Source organism: Schistocerca serialis, chromosome 7, assembly GCF_023864345.2.
Source record: "Schistocerca serialis cubense isolate TAMUIC-IGC-003099 chromosome 7, iqSchSeri2.2, whole genome shotgun sequence".
NCBI classification, from domain to species: Eukaryota; Metazoa; Arthropoda; class Insecta; order Orthoptera; family Acrididae; genus Schistocerca; species Schistocerca serialis.
The window spans coordinates 499,903,996-499,924,779 of NC_064644.1; the positions used below are offsets into that span (position 1 = coordinate 499,903,996).

Here is a 20,784-nt window from a genome sequence, read left to right on the forward strand (position 1 = left end):
TTTTCAACATTAGTCTTATACATATCACATTTGAAAGGTAATATGGTGAAAAGACACGTGTGTTTGTAAGGAACTTTTATCGTATTCCCAATGTTATTTAGTTTTTAGCCACTTTTTACTATGACGACAAATAATTATGAAAAATTCGCCTCGATTGCACAAACTACCTGGTGTTTACCTAGGTTTCAGCGTGGGTAACCACGGCTTCTTCAGAACAAATATAAAACAGCTTGCCTAAATAGGCATAGTCAAAGGCTAAAATCAACACCTACAGCGGCAAGACCCCATAGGTGTTGATTTTAGCCTTTGACTATGCCTATTTAGGCAAGCTGTTTTACATTTTTCTGAAGAAGGCGTGGTTACCCACGCTGAAACCTAGGTAAACACCAGGTAGTTCGTGCAATCGAGGCGGATTTTTCATAATTATTTCGATACTTACGAATGCTACTCGTTGCAATGCTGGAAGTTCTCGAATGAAAACAAATGTTACATTTATAATCATCGACAAGTAATATTACGATAACAAATGTTGTGTTTATAATCATCGACAATTAAGCAACCAAACGGATAAAATTTCCCTTATAATATATGACTGTCCTGATTTCCGAAATCCCTTATACCTGCAATCGGGCAAGGTACGATGAACTCCTTTGCACCTGGATCCTTTGATCTGCGGACACACTTTTCAAGCACGACGGACAGAATTGGAAAGACCAAGTCAAATATTGATAAACGCGTAAATGACTTAATACACTGATACAATGAGTTACAATATGCCAGAATGTGAGGGTAATGTACGATCAACCGTCGGATGTGATTTCCACATTACAAGTTGAAGAATGGTATTTTTCAGTCACGGAAAACATAAATTAAAACGTCATAGGCTCCAACGAATGAATCCAATGTTTCCACATGCACAGAGAATTTTTAGAGTTTGTAAACGAAAACCAAAATTCAATGACATTTTGAAATATTTCTTTTTCTTATGACAATTGCTTGGAAACCATGCCTAACGCAACATGTTCGTAGCATTGGCGACAATTGGCAATGTATGAATCAATGTATCTTAATAGCATATTCACTAGAACAAATTTCTCGTTAGTTGTCAATAAAATACGATCAAGTCTGAAGGCCCTTGACAAAGTTTTTAACTTTTCTCTAGAAATAAAAGTCGCATAATACATGTCGTGTTACTGAAAACGACTACTGTCCATACATCGAAAGTAATCTCCCGGTTTCCTGAAGGTACTTGCCCATTTCGTTATTACTTAAGTTGGAACATCATCAACTGGTCGCAGTTCGCGGCCGTGGTGCACCACAATGCCTCGGCACGGGTTTTGGATAGCGTCGTTTTCCTATGCACGGTATACTTTAACCACGGCTGCGCGCGAATAGTTTACAAACTTAGCTGTTTCGGAAATGGTTCCACCTTCGGCCCGACAGCCGATGCTCATGTCCCTCTGGACATCAGATAAATCACTCCGTTTCTGCAATACCACAACGGCTGCCCTGTTTTCCGTGTTCTCCTGACACTCTTTATATGCCCTCCACTGCTAGTGTTGCCGCCTACCGTCTGTTAGTGGCTACTGAACAATGCCGTCGAACATAGACGGTGGTCACATTTACGTGACTGGACCATGTATCTTAATTATGAATCAAGTTATTATCTTTTATGTTATGTTATGTCGCGTTATGTTCACCGAGGACCTAGAAACGACGGAGAGGCTCCGTCCCCGCCGCAGCCGCAGTGGTCCGCAACCCCACGACGACTAACGCAGCCCACTTCACCCCTCCGCCGCCACACACCGAACCCAGGGTTATTGTGCGGTTCGGCCACCGGTGGACCGCCCAAGGAACGTCTCACACCAGACGAGTGTAACCCCTATGTTTGCGTGGTAGGGTAATGGTGGTGTACGCGTACCTGGAGAACTTGTTTGCGCAGCAATCGCCTACATAGTATAGATGAGGCGTAATAAGGGGAACCAGCCCGCATTTGCCGAGGCAGATGGAATACCTCCTAAAAACCATCCACAGACAGGCCGGTTCACCGGACCTCGACACAAATCCGTCGGGCGGATTCGTGCCGGGGACCGGCGCTCCTTCCCGCCCGGAAAGCCGCGCGTTAGACCGCACGGCCAAACGGGCGGGCTATCTTTTATGCTACTATACGTTTGCCGGCCGCGGTGGCCAAGCGGTACTAGGCGCGTCAGTCCGGAACCGCGCGACTGCTACGGTCGCAGGTTCGAACCCTGCCTCGGGCATGGATGTGTGTGATGTCAATAGATTAGTTAGGTTTAAGTAGTTCTAAGTTCTAGGGGACTCAGAGTCATTTGAACTACTAGAACTGTACGATTAAGCCGAATAACCTGTACATTTATGCATGCGAATATAAACTGGAAAAGTAGAGAAACTTGAAATACGAATTAATAGAAAAAGCAATATGTGTGATATAATCTGCTAGCCCTATGAAGTGTTGAGGGAAAAAGGTTAAGTTTATTCCAATAAACATAATTGTGAACTGAACTTTTCATCATGAATTGGTCACAGTTAGCCCTGTGAATAATGGATATCACTGAATAATACCTCCTATGGTTGGAAAATCTAAAGTAATGAGAATATACGCAAGAATACACGGATAATATCTTAAGTACCGGTACTGGAAAATCGAGGGATAGACAGACCGAATAAGTGGAAACAAGCAAAAAAAAAAAAACGAATGTTCGTCTATTTCTGGAAAAATAAGTCAACAGAGTCATGAATTAAACAAATATGGAAAGAATTTTAAATTACACAAAGAAACTTCTTTAAGACTAAAATACAATATTTTGGTACTATTCAAGACAAAAATACACTACTGGCCATTAAAATTGCTACACCAAGAAGAAATGCAGATGATAAACGGGTATTCATTGGACAAATATATTATACTAGAAATGACATGTAATTACATTTTCACGCAATTTGGGTGCATAGATCCTAAGAAATCACTACCCAGAATAACCATCTCAGGCCGTAATAAGGGCCTTGATATGCCTGGGCATTGAGTGAAACAGAGCTTGGATGGCGTGTACAGGTATAGCTGCCCATGCAGCTTCAACACGATACCACAGTTCATCAAGAGTAGTGACTGTCGTATTGTGACGAGCCAGTTGCTCGGCCACCATTGACCAGACGCTTTCAGTTGGTGAGAGATCTGGAGAATGTGCTGGCCAGGGCAGCAGTCGAGCATTTTCTGTATCCAGAAAGATCCGTACAGGACCTGCAACATGCGGTCGTGCATTATCCCCCTGAAATGTAGGATTTCGCAGGGATCGAATGAAGGGTAGAGCCACGGGGCGTAACACATCTGAAATGTAACGTCCACTATTCAAAGCGCCGTCAATGAGAACAAGAGGTGACCGAGACGTGTAACCAATAGCACCCCATACGATCACGCCAGGTGCTACGCCAGTATGGCGATGACCAATACACGCTTCGAATGTGCGTTCACCGCGATGTCGCCAAACACGGATACGCCCATCATGATGCTGTAAACAGAAACTGGCTTCATCCGAGAAAGTGACGTTTTGCCATTCGTGCACCCCGGTTCGTCGTCGAGTACACCATCGCAGGCGCTCCTGTCTGTGATGCAGCGTCAAGGGTAACCGCAGCCATGGTCTCCGAGCTGATAGTCCATGCTGCTGCAAACGTCGTCGAACTGTTCGTGCAGATGGTTGTTGTCTTGCAAATGTCCCCATCTGTTGACTCAGGGATCGAGACGTGGCTGCACGATCCGTCACAGCCAAGCGGATAAGACGGCTGTCATCTCGACTGCTAGTGATACGAGGCCGTTGGGATCCAGCACGGCGTTCCGTATTACCCTCCTGAACCCACCGATTCCATATTCTGCTAACAGTCATTGGATTTCGACCAACGCGAGCAGCAATGTCGCGATGCGATAAACCGCAATCGCGATAGCCTACAATCCGACCTTTATGAAAGTTGGAAACGTGATGGTACGCATTTCTCCTCCTTACACGAGGCATCACAACAGCGTTTCACCAGGCAAAGCCGGTCAGCTGCTATTTGTGTATGAGAAATCGGTTGGGAACTTTCCTCATGTCAGCATGTTCTAGGTGTCGCCATCGGCGCCAACCTTGTGTGAATGCTCTGAAAAGCTAATCGTTTTCATGTCACAGCATCTTCTTTCTGTCGGTTAAATTTCGCGTCTGTAGCACGTCATCTTTGTGTGGTAGCAATTTTAACGGCCAGTAGTGTATAAGTTGTCAGAAGCGACATGGAGAGAGGAAAGGAAAGTCGGAATAGGGAGAAGATTAAGGAGTACTGCAAAAATAGGAAACGACAGAGACAGAAGAGGAACTAAAGTTGTTGCATGACCATAGGTGGTCAGCTCTAAAATTTAAAACAAGGCATAACTTACGACAATCTCGTATAAGCAGTGAACGTTTTAATCATTAGCTCAAGAAAATTAAGTTACATAATTAATTTTTTGTTTCTTTCCAGAAATATGTGTGTTTCCTCTTGCACAGTGAAAGCCGCACTATACAATAGCGCAGAACGCAGCTAGAGGACAGAAATCGAAGTGGTGCAGCCAGTCTCCACTTTATGAATGGGGATTTCAGTGTATACTAGGACTGCACATACGTATACATGCAAAGAAACAAAAAATTTTCGAGGTGAGATGTGACTACTCCCCCTTATGGCCAGGATGGTGCCATATTTTTCACTGCTAAAGTACACTACAATTGTAAAACTTGCTCGTGCCACATCTTAGTGGGATGGATACCAGTGCTCACTGAGCCTCTAGCCGTGCTCGCACAGTGCAGCGCTCGCTCACCTGAAGCGTATGTGGTAGCGGCCCCTGGCGTCGCTGTAGTGCAGCCAGGAGACGGCGCGGCCGGCGAGCACCTGCGGCGCAGCCTGCTGCTGGCTGAGGCAGCCCAGGTGCACGCTCTGGCCCCACGTGACCGTCAGCCGCTTCTTGGGCACACTCGTCTCGCACGGGCCGCGCGATCTGTTCGTCACGTCCTGCAGCAGTCTGGGAAAAAGGACAGCACGGCACATCAGCTACCTGCGATCTTCATCTCACAAGTACAACTTATCCAAAGTTATAAGAGGCACAAGGAGAATACGAGACGTTTTAAGGTAAGCAAACTGGACACAGACTGAGTCAAGCAGGAGACTTGAAGCATTCTTTTCTCTCGTCTTTTCTCTAGTGATTATTCCGTCTAGTACGGGCTCCGTCTTTTTCAAGATTTAGCACATTTTATTTCATTATTTAACTTTGTGGCCCGATGCCCTTTCAGACAGCACTTTCGCCAAGGTAGTACGAGGGTCGCTCCAAAAGAAATGCACACTATTTTTAATAAAAAATCCATCTTTTATTCTACATGTTTGAAAGTTTTACATTGTGTAGCTCCATCCTTTAGGAACAATATTTTCATTTCTCCACATAATTTCCATCCCTCTCAACTGCCTTACGCCAACTTGGAACCAGCGCCTGTATACCCTGACAGTAAAATTATCGACCAACCTGTTAAAGCCACTGTTTGGCAGCGTGCACAAGGGAGTCATCATCTTCAAACCTTGTTCCACGAAGAGAGTCTTTCAGTTTCCCAAAGAGATGATAGTCACATGGGGCCAGGTCAGGACTGTAAGGCAAGTCTTTCAGAGTTGTCCATCCGAGTTTTGTGATCGCTTTCATGGTTTTTTGACCGACATATGGACGTGCATTGTCGTGCAACAGCAAAACATCCTGCTTTTGCCGATGTGGTCGAACGCAACTCAGTCGAGCTTGAAGTTTCTTCAGTGTCGTCACATATGCATCAGAAATTATGGTGGTTCCACTTGGCATTATGTCCGCAAGCAGGAGTCCTTCGAAATCGAAAAACACCGTAGCCATAACTTTTCCAGTAGAAGGTGTGGTTTTGAATTATTTTTTCTTGGGTGAATTTACATGATGCCACTCCATTGATTGCCTCTTCGTCTCTGCTGAAAAATGATGGAGCCATGTTACATAACCTGTCAAAATTCTTCCAAGAAATTCATCTCCACCATTCTCGTACTGTTCCAAGAAGTTCGCTGCATTCCGTTTTTCTTGTTTCTTTCAGAGCCACTGTCAACATCCTGGGAACCCAACTCTCACAAACCTTTCTTAACACCGACACTTTCAGTATTCTGCAAACACTTCCTTCCCCTATCCCAACGTTGCGTGACCATTTGTTCACTGTGATGCGTCTGCCAGCAGTCACCAATTCGTTAAATCTCTGCCCGTTGTGCAGTACGAGGCCTGCCGCTGCGAGGACAATCCTCAATATTGCCGTGCCCGCTTTCATCGCGTAACCTGCTTGCGCACCGACTAACTGTACTGCGATCGACAGCAGCATCTCCATACAGCTTTTTCAACCTCTTGTGGAGGCTTCCCACTGTTTCGTTTTCACATCACAGGAATTCTATGACAGCACGTTGCTTCTGACGAACGTCAAGTGAAGCAGCCATCTTGAAGACATGCTGTGACGGCGCCACTCACGGGAACAGGTTGAACTAAGTTTCAAAACAAGCGGGTAGGATGTGTCTACATACTGTAAAACTTTCACACATGCAGAATGTAAACTGTATTTTTACAAAAATAGTGTGCATTTCTTTTGGAGTGAACCTCGTATAAAGCCTGTTTTACGTGAGCGACTTTCTGGTGAAAATCGATTTCTCGTTGTGGACGCGCGTCATGTGCTTGCGTCTAATTCACCAGCCAACTGGGTGTGGAGTTCTACGATCTTGAGTGCGCTGAAAACTGCGCTTGCACAGAAACAGAAACTATCGGCTGGCAGTGGAAATTAATCTACTCTCGCAGAGCTCACTACAGTTATAGTAGTGGCTTCTGTGCTTTTGTGTGTTCTCAATACTTGTTGTTGCTTTTGTTTTCGTGACACACTGCGAAGGTTTCACCGGCGCACGTTTTATCTTTCCTTCTAATATGCTCCCACAAGACAGACGAAACAGCCGCAAGCAGAAACATACCGGTATTTGCCTTTTGCAACACTTGAGCGAAGAAAAAGCTTACATAACGCATACAGAAAAACGTAAAAAAAGATAAGCGTTTTTCAATGAAAATAGTTTCGACGTAAAAATGTCAGACCCATCTAATGAAAAGATAATTGCGATTTTATTTGGCATTTAGAATGACAACAAGATATAAAGAATAAGCAGAAAATACACTGTTTACTGCCCTGGAAATATTGTTCCACGTATTTGTAAGTATAGATTTTCTCGAGAAGATAAATTTAGCCAATTTTCAATGTTAGGACGACAATATGCTTATTCTTCCAATTTTCAGGAGTGTGGAGAATTTACCATACGACCTTTGTTAAGAATATCCACTATTAACACATTTCTGTCAAAAATAAACTCTTATTATAACAAGCAACTCGAAAGAAATGATAGCCGTAGAGAACAGAGGGCATTCCAAACGCAAAAAAAAAACGTATACAACAAAAGAGCTTTGTCCTGGAACACAAAACTAAGACACTATCAGAGAGCAGTAAGGTCTGAAGTACGTACTGCTATAACTGCTGCACAGTTGTGTTTTTGCGTGTTCTCAATACTTGCACTGAGAGCATCTAACATTTGATGCTGATCCTTCAAAAAAAAGGTTCAAATATGTGTGAAATCTTATGGGACTTAACCGCTAAGGTCATCAGTCCCTAAGCTTACACACTACGTAACCTAAATTATCCTAAGGACAAACACACACACCCATGCCCGAGGGAGGACTCGAACCTCCGCCGGGACCAGCCGCATGGTCCACGACTGCAGCGCCCCAGACCGCACGGCTAATCCCGCGCAACGCTGATCCTTCCATTGGAGTGAGTCAAAGTCCGCGAACAATAGGTTTCAAACGACATGAAGAAAGAAGACATTCGTCACGACAGAACTTGTTAGATTTTTTGAGATCCTCCGGTGAAGAGTGCCATCAACAGCGCCTCAATTTCACTCGACGTTATTACTTTACCCAGTACTATGAAATACAGGAATGTTACCTTCGAGACATATGGTGCGTGAAGAGATGAAATTTTGGTTAGTAAAATAGTGAGTATATGCCGACATATACTGAGGTAAGGTCTTTAACGTTTTATGTCTATAACAGCAACAATGATGCTTTGTTCTCGGACAAAGCAATACGTAAGAGGTGTGATTCCGGCTTCCTGTGAATCGTTCTGAATGCAAAATGTGGCTACTGTTAGTTTACAGCGTCGGACAAGGTATAATACTAGTAATAAGTTTTCTCATTTTATGCTGAGGAGTATTATTGGGCAAAAATTCCTGTTTCTCGTTATTCGTGTTGTCGTCATTAAAGCACATCAAAGGGAACATTTGTTTCGGAATCTCGCTGTATTCGCTGTGCCTGCTGCCACGAACGTTAAGCGTCGCCTACAACAGAAGTAAACATCGTGAGGTTGCTTTCGACACGCCAGCGACTTCCGCAGAGGGCTCTGAAGTAGACGTCAACGTTACGCCAGCGGAACGCGTCCAGCTTTCATCCAGGCGCACTTCACTCCCATTTTTTTACGAGCGCTGAGACAAAGACGCGTCCAGCGCTTGACGCGCCCAGCGCCTTTTACTGTCAGCCATTCATATGAAAATTTATTCATGAGATCAGAAATTCCTGATACGCTCGCCAGTGCGGACGTGCCGGCCTGCACAATAAAGTTGTTTACGTCTGCTGCGGACGCCAAGCCACGTCACCGCGGGCGAGGAAATCCTCTGAAGCGTCGCTGCACGCGTGGCGTTACTCTTTCACGCAAGTACGCTTAGCTCAGCCTTTACACAGTAGGAGCTAGGGATGAAAAGCATCTTTCTATACGTTCTATTGTCTCAGAGCTACCCTGCTATGTCACCTTCATTTTGTTGTTAGGATTTTCAGTCCAAAGAATGGAGTGCAGTTCTCCATGCTAGTCTATTCTGTGCAAGCCTCTTCGTCTCTGCGTTAACCTGTTTACTTCCTTTTCAATTTTTATCCCCTCAAACTTGCTCCCTTTTGCCAACGATTCAGTACCTCCTTATTAGTTATTCCATCTACCCACCTACTCTTCAGCATTCTTCTGTGGTACCACATTTCAGAAGCTTCTATTCTTCTCTTCTCTTTGTTGTTTTATTTTCGTACGAGGATACACGCCATACAAATACGTATAGAAAATACTTCCTAACATTTAAATTTCTACTCGATTACACAAAATTTCTGTTCCTCGGAGATGCTTTTCTTGCCATTGCCAGTCTGAATTTTATATCCTCTCTACTTCGGCCATAGTCAACAAATATAAAAACTCTTCTATCTCTTTTAGTGTCGCATTTCCTAATATTATAGTGTCAGAAACACACATAGGTGCACAGTTAACATGTCATATAGTATTTGACCAAAATTTGGCTACATCCAGTCCATTTTCTGTCGCTTGATGAGGGTCTCCTGGAATACAGGAGGCTGGACACAGTCGACACTGAAGCATGTGTTGGACAGCCTAGATTTCTCTACAACCACATTTAATATTGTTTTCTGTACTGCAACCCCATCTTGTCAGATTGGTTCAAATGGTTCAAATGGCTCTGAGCACTATGGGACTTAACATCTTAGGTCATCAGTCCCCTAGAACTTAGAACTACTTAAACCTAACTAACCTAAGGACATCACACACATCCGTGCCCGAGGCAGGATTCGAACCTGCGACCGTAGCAGTCCCGCGGTTCCGGACTGCAGCGCCTAGAACCGCATGACCACCGCGGCCGGCTCTTGTCAGATTAGTCCTTGATATACCCACTCCTGATCTCAGCCTATTCAAAGATTTCCAGGACATCCATTCCTCCGCATGTCCTGAGGGCAGAGTTTCAGGAACTCTTTTCCAACCAGAGGGAAGGGAACTCTTACCCCTCCAAAGTTGCACCCTGACATTTTCAGTAAGTACCTTGATATTCTAAGGAAACTATTCCTTGACTTCAATCGCTGCGAATGTGATTTATGCCCGTACAGTGGACGGGTTTGTTCTTGGAATGGGAGGTGATGCTATTCCTTCAAGGTAGTACATCCATTCGACAGTAGTAGATTTCAAACAATCTGTTATGATTCTGCAAGTGTCGTCGAGAGCTACGTCTACCTGTTTGGCATGTGATTAATTATAGCAAACAGGACTAGCGTACTCTGCTGCAGAACAGGCTAATGCAGTTGCAGAGATTCGGATGGTTTCAGTTTGACCGCGGCGCTGTGATCCAGCCAATTTTCTTAACAGATTGTTCCTGGTGGAAACTTTCAACTTCAAATTCATACAATGTCTCTTTAAAGTTAAGAGATCTGTCCTGCGTCACTCCTAGGTATTTTGGAGTCTACCAACGTTGTAACTCAACTCCTGACCATACTTTCATCAACTTACGAGCAGCTTTCCTACTTCTCAAACTAATAGTGCACACTTGAGTCTTTGAGGAGTTCAATTTAAGCTGATTTCTGCTACAGTATCTTGATAGATCTGCAAGGGCATTCGTGAGCGTGCACTCCGCTGATTCAAAGTCTGAGCTCTGAGTGGCAAGAGCAAAGTCATCAGCATATAAGAAACCCCTAATGTTGGGGGCTATTGGCTGGTCGTTTGTATACATGTTGGATAGGATTGAAGCCAACACGCTTCCTTGGGGAAACCGTTTTTCTGTCGTCTCCGTCGACTGCGCTGTCCTTGAAAGTCCACGAAGAACGTGTGGTTTTGCAGAATGCCTGTGATGAACCCAGTTAGGCTAAAGTCCCTGCTCATATTGTATACCTTGAGTAGTAGTAGCTGGTGGTTGACACTGCCATAGGCCGCTGACAAGTAGAGAGATCCCACCCCGGTCACCTTACGATCTTCAAACCCAACTCCTATGAACTGCGTAAGATTCAGCAGCTGTCCAGCGTAACTTTCACCAGAACGAAATCCAGCTTGTTGAGGTATTAGCAGGCGATTTAAGATCATTCTTTTCAGCACTTTGTACAGACGGCAGAGTAATGAAACCGATCTAAAATTCTTTGGATTGTTCCCTTCTTTACTAGATTTCAGCAAGGCTATCACTCGGCTCTTCCCCCATATCTTTGGGATTTGATATCTGCTCAGAACATTACTAAAGAGTTGCAGAATCCATTTCTTTGTTGTTATGCCAAAGTGCTTAATTTGCTGTGTTCGTATATCATCTAAGCCAGCTGATTTTCCATTCTTACGTTATTTAACATCCTTATCTAATTCTTCGATGCTGAATGGTGTTGTAAGAAGATTGCTCTCCTCTTGCTCTTCTCTTCGCAATTTTGACTTTTTGGATTTGTGTGTTGCCTTCCCGTTCAGCAGTAACTGATGCGCTATTTTATTGGCTGTAATGTTATGGTGTACTGCGGTCGTAGATCGATCATTACTTAGCTGTTTCAGGACTCTCCAAGATTTATGATTATCTCTTTTTAGATCCAAGTTGTCTATGGTCTTAATCCATTGACCCATTTTTATATTTCTTATACAGCTAATGAGTTCGTGCCCTGCTTCCGTGCTGGCCGGTGTGGCCGAGCGGTTCTACGCGCTATAGTCTGGATCGGCGCCACCGCTACGGTCGCAGGTTCGAATCCTGCCTCGGGCATGGATGTGTGTGATGTCCTTAGGATAGTTAGGTTTAAGTAGCTCTAAGTTCTAGGGGACTGATGACCTCCGAAGTTAAGTCCCATAGTGTTCAGAGCCATTTGAACCATTTGAACAAGGGGGCATTCGCTTCAGTGCTGTTACCAACTCACTATGGTCGGAAGTGTGTCGTGTAGCGCAGTGCTGAGAGACGACGACATGACATACCAAGCAGGAGCTGGCCGACGTGACCTTTACATGCGGACAAGGAGATGGGAATGGGCGAGTGGCAGCATGAGTGTACCGGGAAAAGTATCCCTGCTGACAGTAACCACTCCATAAACTGTTTTCAACAGTGGTCCGTCATTTGCGTGGAGCAGGCTCGTTTACTTGAATAGGTGACATGAAAGGCGGGTCTGCATGAAACATACACAGGCCTTGGAGGATCCGCTACTGAACAATGCAGGCAGGTGGGCCGCCAGAATGGAGTAAGCCAGACGATCAAGTGGGATATTTTCCACGCAACTGCTAATGTTCGTGTCACTTACAACATGCGCAGGCTTTATTATCTACAGACTTGTTTTGTCGCTGGTTTGCTGTACACCCCACCACATCAACTTTCACCACACCCATCTGTCAGCTACAGGAAACTCTCATGGTTTGGTGGCACTGAGCCATCAGCACTGGTCCAGCCTCAATGGGTGGATCAGGATTATTTTGCAACAACCTCATGGGAGCAGTCAGTCTTCTGCAAAAACTCACGGATGGCGCATATCTGCACTTGCTGTGGATAACCCTGCTTCTCCTGTTGGAAGACGTGCCTTTGTTGGTACAACGAATAATGAGGCTAATACGTGATGGTGCTCCAGTTCATTTCTGCATTTCCCTGCAGAGGCATCTCGGCAGCATCTACCCTGGTCTTTGAATCGGATGAAAGGATCCAATCACATGAACTGCCTCATCGACCGACGTCAATTCTTTAGGTTTCTACCTGTGGAAGCACCTGAAAGAAATCTTGCATGCGGAGCCCATTCCTGGATGTGCAAGCAGTATAAATTCGCATTTAAGCTCTCTGTGACAGTGTTACGTCGTAGGATGGCACACCTGAACGTATGCATCGGTTGGTGTTGCTTAGAGGCCAGTGGTCCTCAGTAAGTTCCGCTATCAGTCGAGTGTAGAATGTCGCGGCAAACAGACAGCGGATCGCGGACAGCCGAGGCAGCTGCCTCAGCTATGCCGGAGTCATTCGATCGCCGTTCGGCTGTGCCTGTCCCACGGGCGGCCCCATCGACCACTCCACTTATGACGACTTTGGCACCGGCAGCGGGACCTTCGATGCTGACAAATCAGGGAGAGGACAACGTCCCCACTTGAACGCAGCAATCTCTCGTCCTCTTGGGCCAAGTTCCCGATTTTTGACAAGGCAAGCTACGGTCCTTTGGGCAGGACCAATTTCTTACAACCTATGACCCATTCTCTGTGAACATCCCACCTCCCACGGACGACAGAATAAACCACTATTGAAGACCGCCAACGACATGACCAGCCCGCCAGAGACAGGGCCGCCCATCGCGATAAAACTGCACCTGAACGTGACGACGAAGACTCTTCTGGGGAGGAGGCGCTGCAAAACCACACACATGTATCCGACTCGCCCGCTGCCCACCAGTCGACGGACGACGAGGATCACCAGGACGACCTAAATAAACAACATTCCCAATTTGTCCGCAGTAAGAAAGCTGCCTGGAAAATTAAAAAGCCCAAACAGCTAGAATACCTAACTAAGCGACACGACCCCATTGCCAATGTCAAACCAGTTCACATCACTGCAGGCGGATATGGAACTAATGGAAGTCGCCAGCCACCCTACTGGCGATACGTCTGAAGTACATGCACCTCCAACGACACAACAACCATCTACACAAAACAATAAAATATCTCCGATGATAGTTCAGTAGTCAGAGCGCTATCTGACGCTGAACTCGGAATTGAAGAGACACGTTAGTGGATCTATCAAGGCGACATTCAAGGGCGATAGAATCAAGTACTAGTCTGAATCCCTGGCAAATCAATGTGCTGGACTACGATTCCTTCAGGACTCCCGAAATTGCGTTTTTCGCTCAACGTTCACCAATAGAGAAATGAATGAAAGTCGTTTTTAAGTACTTGACAGATGAAATAACAACTGAGGGAGTTGAAAGGGAACTTCAAACCGTCATCGAGGTTTCCGTTCATCAATTCAAGTCACGTGATGAGCGAACCAACAAGCTAAAAGCGCAACCCTGTCTACCGCGTTACACTTCCACCTGGACCAACTAAAGACTCGATTTATGACGTTCGCCACATCATGGACACCAAGATCCAGGTCGAAAAATATCGTCCGAAGGATGGACCACCACAACGTAAGTGTTGCTAACGCTTCTTTCGTTCAGCAAACTACGGCTCAATACCGTTCAGATGTGTCAAATGCGCCAGCCACCACCCGTTCAAATCCTGCACTAAGCCAACAACGTGTGTGAAGTGTCGAGGCAACCATTCCAACACATGGAAGGGGTGTCCCAGTATTCAACAGGCGCTCAGGACGTACACTGCACAAGAACAAGCAGCCCAAGCACGCCAACAACAACCAGTCACTGCTCCTCTGCCAACAAAACGGACAATCAGAACTACTTTCCTGCATTGCCGAAGAGGATGACATCAGCAGAACGTACTGGTCGATCTTTAGCACACACTAGCGGCCGCAACCCACCTAACACCACACCTTCAGCACAGGTATCACCCGACTATAGCGACATCATTCAGATGCTTTCAAGCATATCGGAATTCAGAACATCACTCCACCAGAAGAACATTTCTCCCTTCCGTAAGGACACTTACTAGAAATTTAAAAATGCACCGGACACTCTCTAGAAACTGCTCATCCTCTAAGAAAGTGCCCCAATAATGAATGACCCATAGACCTACACAGCTACAAGACCTCACACTTTGCATATTTAATGCCAATGATGTTAGCATGGACAGGGGCATTTTCACATTCAATAAAAGGTGGACATCCTGTATTTCACGGAAACTCAATTGCAACCAATTCAAACATTTGAACTTCTGAACTTGGTTGGTTACAGGAAAGACGGAGACAATGCCCAGGGAATGGCAAGGCCATATTTCTTCACAAAGCCATCACGCACGTACCACTAGCACTTCCTCAATTCACGTCTCTTGAGGCAACAGCAGTGAATATCACCACTTCTCATGACATTGTCACGATGGTGTCTGCATACTTAATCTCGCAACGACAGTTCGACGAACAAGATCTCACGACTCTTTGTGACCGATTTAACAAGACCCTCACGCGTGGCGTCCTAAATGCCAAACATTACGGTTGGCGTTACATCCCAAGAGGAATATGACTCCACGACATTGAAGAACGGATAGAAGCCATGACCAGAGGTCCTGAAGAGATGACCCACGTCCCAACTAACCCCCACCATCAACTGGACGTCCTGGGCGAAGCAATACTGAAAAACCTGCGACCAGATCTACAGCTCCCTACTGTTATAGACATGACTTCGGTTCAGCACCCTTAAACTGGCTCCATCCAGTGGGCTGCTGCTCACCTTCGTCAGCCTACATCTCACAACAAACTGGGAACACTTCAGCTCACGGCTAAATAACAATGCTCGTCCAACGAATCGTTTCCTGCAAATTGTCCACATTTAACAAAATTGCCCTATGTTCAAGATGAAGCCCTCCTCCACCGACAAAATTTCGGGGGTTGTTCGTGGGTGCTTCCCGAGTATTTCAGTATAAGGAAAAATGATGACCAGAAGACTATTAAAGAGTATTCATGTAATTACGGTTTATAAAATTGTTGAAGCCCTCGTGCCCACATTTTGTCGCTTTGCCTGTCAGTCTGTGAAAATGTCTTCACAACAGTGAAAAGGCCGTTCTATGCCATCAGCTAGACGGCTGATAATTACCGTCCACAAGAATCCCCAAACAGGATAACTAACAACGATAGCTTCCATCTAAAACATGTAACAACAAATACGGCAAGAAAAGCAATAATGAGAATCTCTTCTGCTGCAATAGGCAGCGACAGTATCGGTATAACCATGATTAAGAATGTTGCCGATATCTTAGTACCTGTCTTAACTGACATATTTAATTTTTCCCTCGTGAACGGAATATACCCCACAGCATGGAAAAGAAGCATAATTCGACCCATCCCTAAGATCGAAAACCCGCAACTGCCTAGTGATTACCGACCAATTAGCATACTGCCTGCTGTTTCCAAAGCACTCGAATATATTGTTCATGACCAAATCACTGAACACTTGCATGAATTCAGCCTATATGACAAATTTCAATCAGGTTTCCGTAAACATCACAGCACAAACACTGCTCTAATTAAAGTAACAGAGGACCTGAAATGTGCCATCGACAATCGAAAGACAACAATATTGACGCTACTGGACTTCAGCAAAGCTTTTGACACTGTTAACTTTGACATATTGCTCAGAAAAATGCAACAGCTTAATTTCTCTGATAGTGCAATGAGATGGTTTGAAAGCTACTTAAAAGACAGACAGCAATGTGTTGTCTGCGTAAATGAAAAATCTTCCTGGAAACATGTTTCCTCGGGAGTGCCACAAGGATCAGTCTTAGGACCACTTTTGTTTTCTTTATATGTCAACGATATTTCGTCGGTTCTGTCCTCCTGTAAATATCATTTCTATGCCGACGACCTCCAGTTCTACCTAAGCGTCAGACCTGAAGATGTAAACACTGCAATCGCTCAGATGAATGATGATCTGTCTTCGGTAGTGACATGGGCGAAAAGCCTGGGGCTTAAACTAAATGCAAAAAAGACGCAAGTAATCTTAATAGCCCATCAGAAATTAATAAGTTCAGATTTCCGCGAACGGCTACCTCCTATTCTGCTCGACGGTACTCCAATACCATATCAGAAAACAGTGAACAACTAGGGTGTAACTTTGGATGAGCATCTCAACTGGGCGGAGAATACAGTCGCAGTGTGCCGAAAGACGTCTGCTTGTCTCTATGCTCTCAAAAAGTTTCGGAACATATTTCCACAGGACTTGAAACGCCAGCTCGTGCAAGCACTCGTTCTACCGAACCTCCACTATTGTGATGTGATTCAACAAGGCACGAGTAGTGGAAACAAAAGACGGCTAGAACTAACCATGAATGCCTGTGTGCGTTACACCTGCAACATTCGCCGATATGATCATGTTAGTGCTTCATACTCCGAGCTAAAGTGGCCGCGGCCGGACAAATTGCGTGACTACCACACTCTATGTCTACTTCACAGACTCCTCGTCGCTCAAGCACCCCAGTACCTTGCTTCAGAGATTAAAAACCTGTCATACCATCATAATAGAAACACGAGGTCACTCTTATTTGGTATCCTAACTGTGCCCACTCACAAAACAAAAACTTTTGCAAAATCCTTCTCAGTTGCCGCTGTCCGCCTCTGGAACAAAATGCCCCTTACCTTGCGCAAAATTCAATCTCCTGCTGTTTTTAAGAAGAAGTTGAAGCATTTCCTACTATCATCCTCATTAATGTACCAGGCCAATCCTCTCATCTGTCAAATAGCAAAGCTAGCGTCTCCTATCTTGCTCCTGAGATGCCTTCCCCTTCATCTATCTCTATTAGCCAGGGAATCTTCTTTTCCTTTATATTTCCTTAATTATGTTTCATCATGTCTATTCTTCTCCTCCCTTCACCATGAGTCTCCCTCATACTCCCTGCTGCCAGCACTCCCATCTAAAATTTGTCTCTTCAATAATGTCTAATTATAACAGTACTTATGATCTACGAATATAAACTCTATATGTATGTATTTTTCCAGGTGTACCTTTCTAATTGTTTATTTCACTTTTTGTACTAGATGTAGTTTAACATGCCTACTAAAACGTATGAATGTAAAATAAGTAGAATGCCTGGTTAGATGTAAGAGAGGGCCTGATGGCCCTAATCTTGCCAGGTTAAATAAATCAATAAATAAATAAATAAATATAACACAAAACATATGCAAATGGAAAAGTACTATGATGTGATTGCAGTTGCTCAGCATTATGTCGCTGTAACATGTTTCCAATGTATTCAATGATTCCATACACGGGGTGCATATCGGCCAAATTGTCATCAGTAAATCTATGCACACCGCCATATATCACTATCAGCATAAAAATAACGCTGCTCGAAAACAAACCGGAGATGGAACCGAGTAGTACTGAATGAAAGCTTGAGGGCGAAGAGTACAGCAGACCAATCTGTCGTAAGCCATTAGTTGTTCCTGGTTCGTTTCCAAACAAGATATACGGCGCATGTCGCCGAATTTGCATACATATTTTCAGTTTAATATGGATACAAAGGTATTTAGGATTACATAATTACACTTTTAATATGTACGCTTTATGTAGTTCTGAAAAGTGCCACTTATTTTTGGTTTGATGGATCTAAAAATGAATCTTTGTGATAGTCGAAACTGGGTAATCAATAATGCTTTTGTGTGATCCTGTAATAAAATGTGGAGAGATGGAGTGACTCACCCAGGGGCGTACAGTCTGCAGACGCCGTCTCGTCGGTCCCAGCCGCAGTAGGGGTCGGTGACGCACTGCAGGCAGTTGGAATGGCGACGGCCGCAGTCGGCCAGCAGCAGCTGCCGCACACGCTCGTCCGTCGCCACGTACAGCGACGCGTGCTGCAACACAGGCGCCGAGGAAGCTGTAGGGCAGGACTACACGAGTAAATGGCAGCAGAGTCAGACCCACGGGATCTACGGGTCGGTGCTGGCTGCAAAATGTCTGAAGATGAGCACACGCATGCTAGCTCAAGCATTGATGTATCAAGTGACGAGCACGTCGTGGTGGGCATAAGCAGATGCAATGCACGAAAAAAAAGTAGTACATCTGGAAAGACGACGTCGGACCCAGTGACTGCATATGCCACCTGAGATATAGTGGACGTAATCTGCCAATAGATAGCATAGTGGAATAGCTACCAGAAAGCCAGTTTTGTCTCCTCCGTAGTAGGAATGCCCACAGCACGAAGGCTCTGTGTAGTGGAAACGTGTGAAGCAAGCAGGTAACCAAGCTACTAAAATGCAATCCTGCTACCTACAGCCATGAGCGCGTTACAAAGGGGTCAAACTATGATCTCCCGGGTGGCTGGATGGCCCTTTCAGAGAATTGTCACTGTGCCGTGGTAAAATTTGCTGTTTTGAAGAGCGCGCCGCAGCGCGTTGTGTGAAGCAGACGCCCTCCATTTCTGGCGGTGGCTCCGCTGTGACAATCGCAGCTTCGGTGTCTCCCTCTGGTGGGAAGGCGGAAAGGCTGCCTGTTCACGTGCATTTAAGGAGCGCTATCAGCTCGGCAGTGAGTCAGTCTGTCAGACTAGAGAGAGTCTGTCAGTCGGAGGCACTTGGTCAGCCAGAGGAGTCTGTCAGTCTGGGCGAGTCTGGTCAGTTGGTCAGCCAAGTTAGTCTGGGTCCTGTCTCTGGTCCGCATTGGTGAGGCGGTTAGTGTCTGCCGATCGTCCGGAGTGCTAGTATGTGTTAGGCCGCCAGTCTGCTCGAGTTTGCTCAGGCAATGAGCATTGGCGGTTGGATCGATCGGTTGGTCGGTCGCGCACTGGGACACGACTAGTCCGCCTGCAGCGTCGGCGCATGTGAGGTCGCCACGTGAGTCCAGTGGGCCGCGCCGTATAGCGAGGGGTAGTGGCTTCGCGGCCGACACGAGAGCAACAGGCGTCAACCCACGACATCGGTCTGGCCGGGGAGAGCTGTGACGCCGTGAGACGGGAGATCGGCGCGCCCTCCTGCGTCCGTTGAAGCGGCTGGCAGCGGACGGGTCGGGAGGGCGTTGTGGGGGTGCTGCGCCAGTTCTTCGCCAGGAATCGCAGTTTATTAGAAGTTAAGTGACTGGAGATATGCTCTTCATGTACTTGTTAAATTCTACTTGTTTTGTTGGTCAGTCTCTCGTCCCAAGCTTCTTCGCCTGTCTCTCTCGTCCGCATTTGTTAGGCAGTTAGTATCTTTCTGTCGGTCTGCCGCACAGCTGCCTCTTTCATGTTTGCCGGATTCGGTATTAACGAATTTATTGGTTAAAGGTCGAATTCTTCAAATATGTTTTTATCTTGCCTGTCATCTTGCGAGATGGTATATGTGTAATGTAGAGCATGTTGTACATTTTATGTAAGTCTGCACTTTACGGGTTTTATTTAAATAGTCATTTTTATAAAGTTGCCACCCTTCCACCGTAAGAGCCCTTTTAAGAACAAATTGCACTTTTGGTGGCAAATAATTTCTTAGTGTGAGTGTTCGTACTTTTTAAAAAAATTGCACTTTCGGTGGCAAATAATTTGAGTGTTGTACCATTCCATCCCTCTTACGGGGTGCATAATTTACGTGTTTGTGTTAATTGTTAAAAACCTTTTAGTTGAAAGTAATCTGATGTGTTTCAGATTTGCACCAGTGTAGTCTTTCAGAGGTTGTTGTGAGCGGTCATGACTACGGCCGTGTTGAAAGCGAGCAGACAAGCTTCTCAGCCCGAAGGCTCATACTGTTAATATTATTCTTTCTGCCTCTAAATAGAATTGTAACTTGATATTTCGAGGGTGCTTTTCTGCTTATAATTGTAAATCTGTTTTTGAAAAAGCTTTTAGGAATAAAATTCACATTTGTTAAAAGTAATTTCATTTTCCATCAGTTACTTCCTGGCAACTACATCCATGCTCACCTAGTGCGATTAAATGTGTTAATGTTCTTGATGAATCGCTAGTAAATAAAGTAAATTCTTTAAGCAAAGATTTTTTAAGTCTAAATTCACGGTTCAGTCACACTAGCTGGACGTGCAGCGTCAGCTGTGCAACGATGCTGGTATCAGTGGTCACGTGAACATTCTCACACTCACAGAGGAGGTTCTGGGTGTCCACGCAGCACAGACGCCCGTCAGGGTCATCGTATTGTAAGCGCAGCAGTGGCAGATCGTACGACTACCACAGCACAGATAAGAGAGCTTGTGAGCTCGGACTTGTCAACATAAACTGTTGGAAACTGTTTATCAGCAGTGAGAGTGTGGCCACCCACACCTCTTGGCCCTCTTCCACTCACGTCACAGCATCGACATCCACAGCTCGACTGCTGCCGTCA

At 45.3% G+C, this 20,784-nt stretch overlaps 1 protein-coding gene across 2 annotated transcripts in view; it reads right to left on the reverse strand.

The window, feature by feature from the left end:
- Positions 1-20,784, reverse strand: part of LOC126412375 (semaphorin-2A-like) — a 1,156,194-nt gene that overhangs the window by 27,145 nt on the left and 1,108,265 nt on the right. For both annotated transcript variants that reach the window (XM_050081946.1, XM_050081945.1), the window contains 2 exons: positions 18,185-18,336; positions 4,838-5,038 (listed from right to left, as the gene is read on the reverse strand). In XM_050081946.1, the coding sequence (XP_049937903.1) occupies positions 4,838-5,038; positions 18,185-18,336 (353 nt within the window). The remainder of the gene's footprint in view (positions 1-4,837; positions 5,039-18,184; positions 18,337-20,784) is intronic.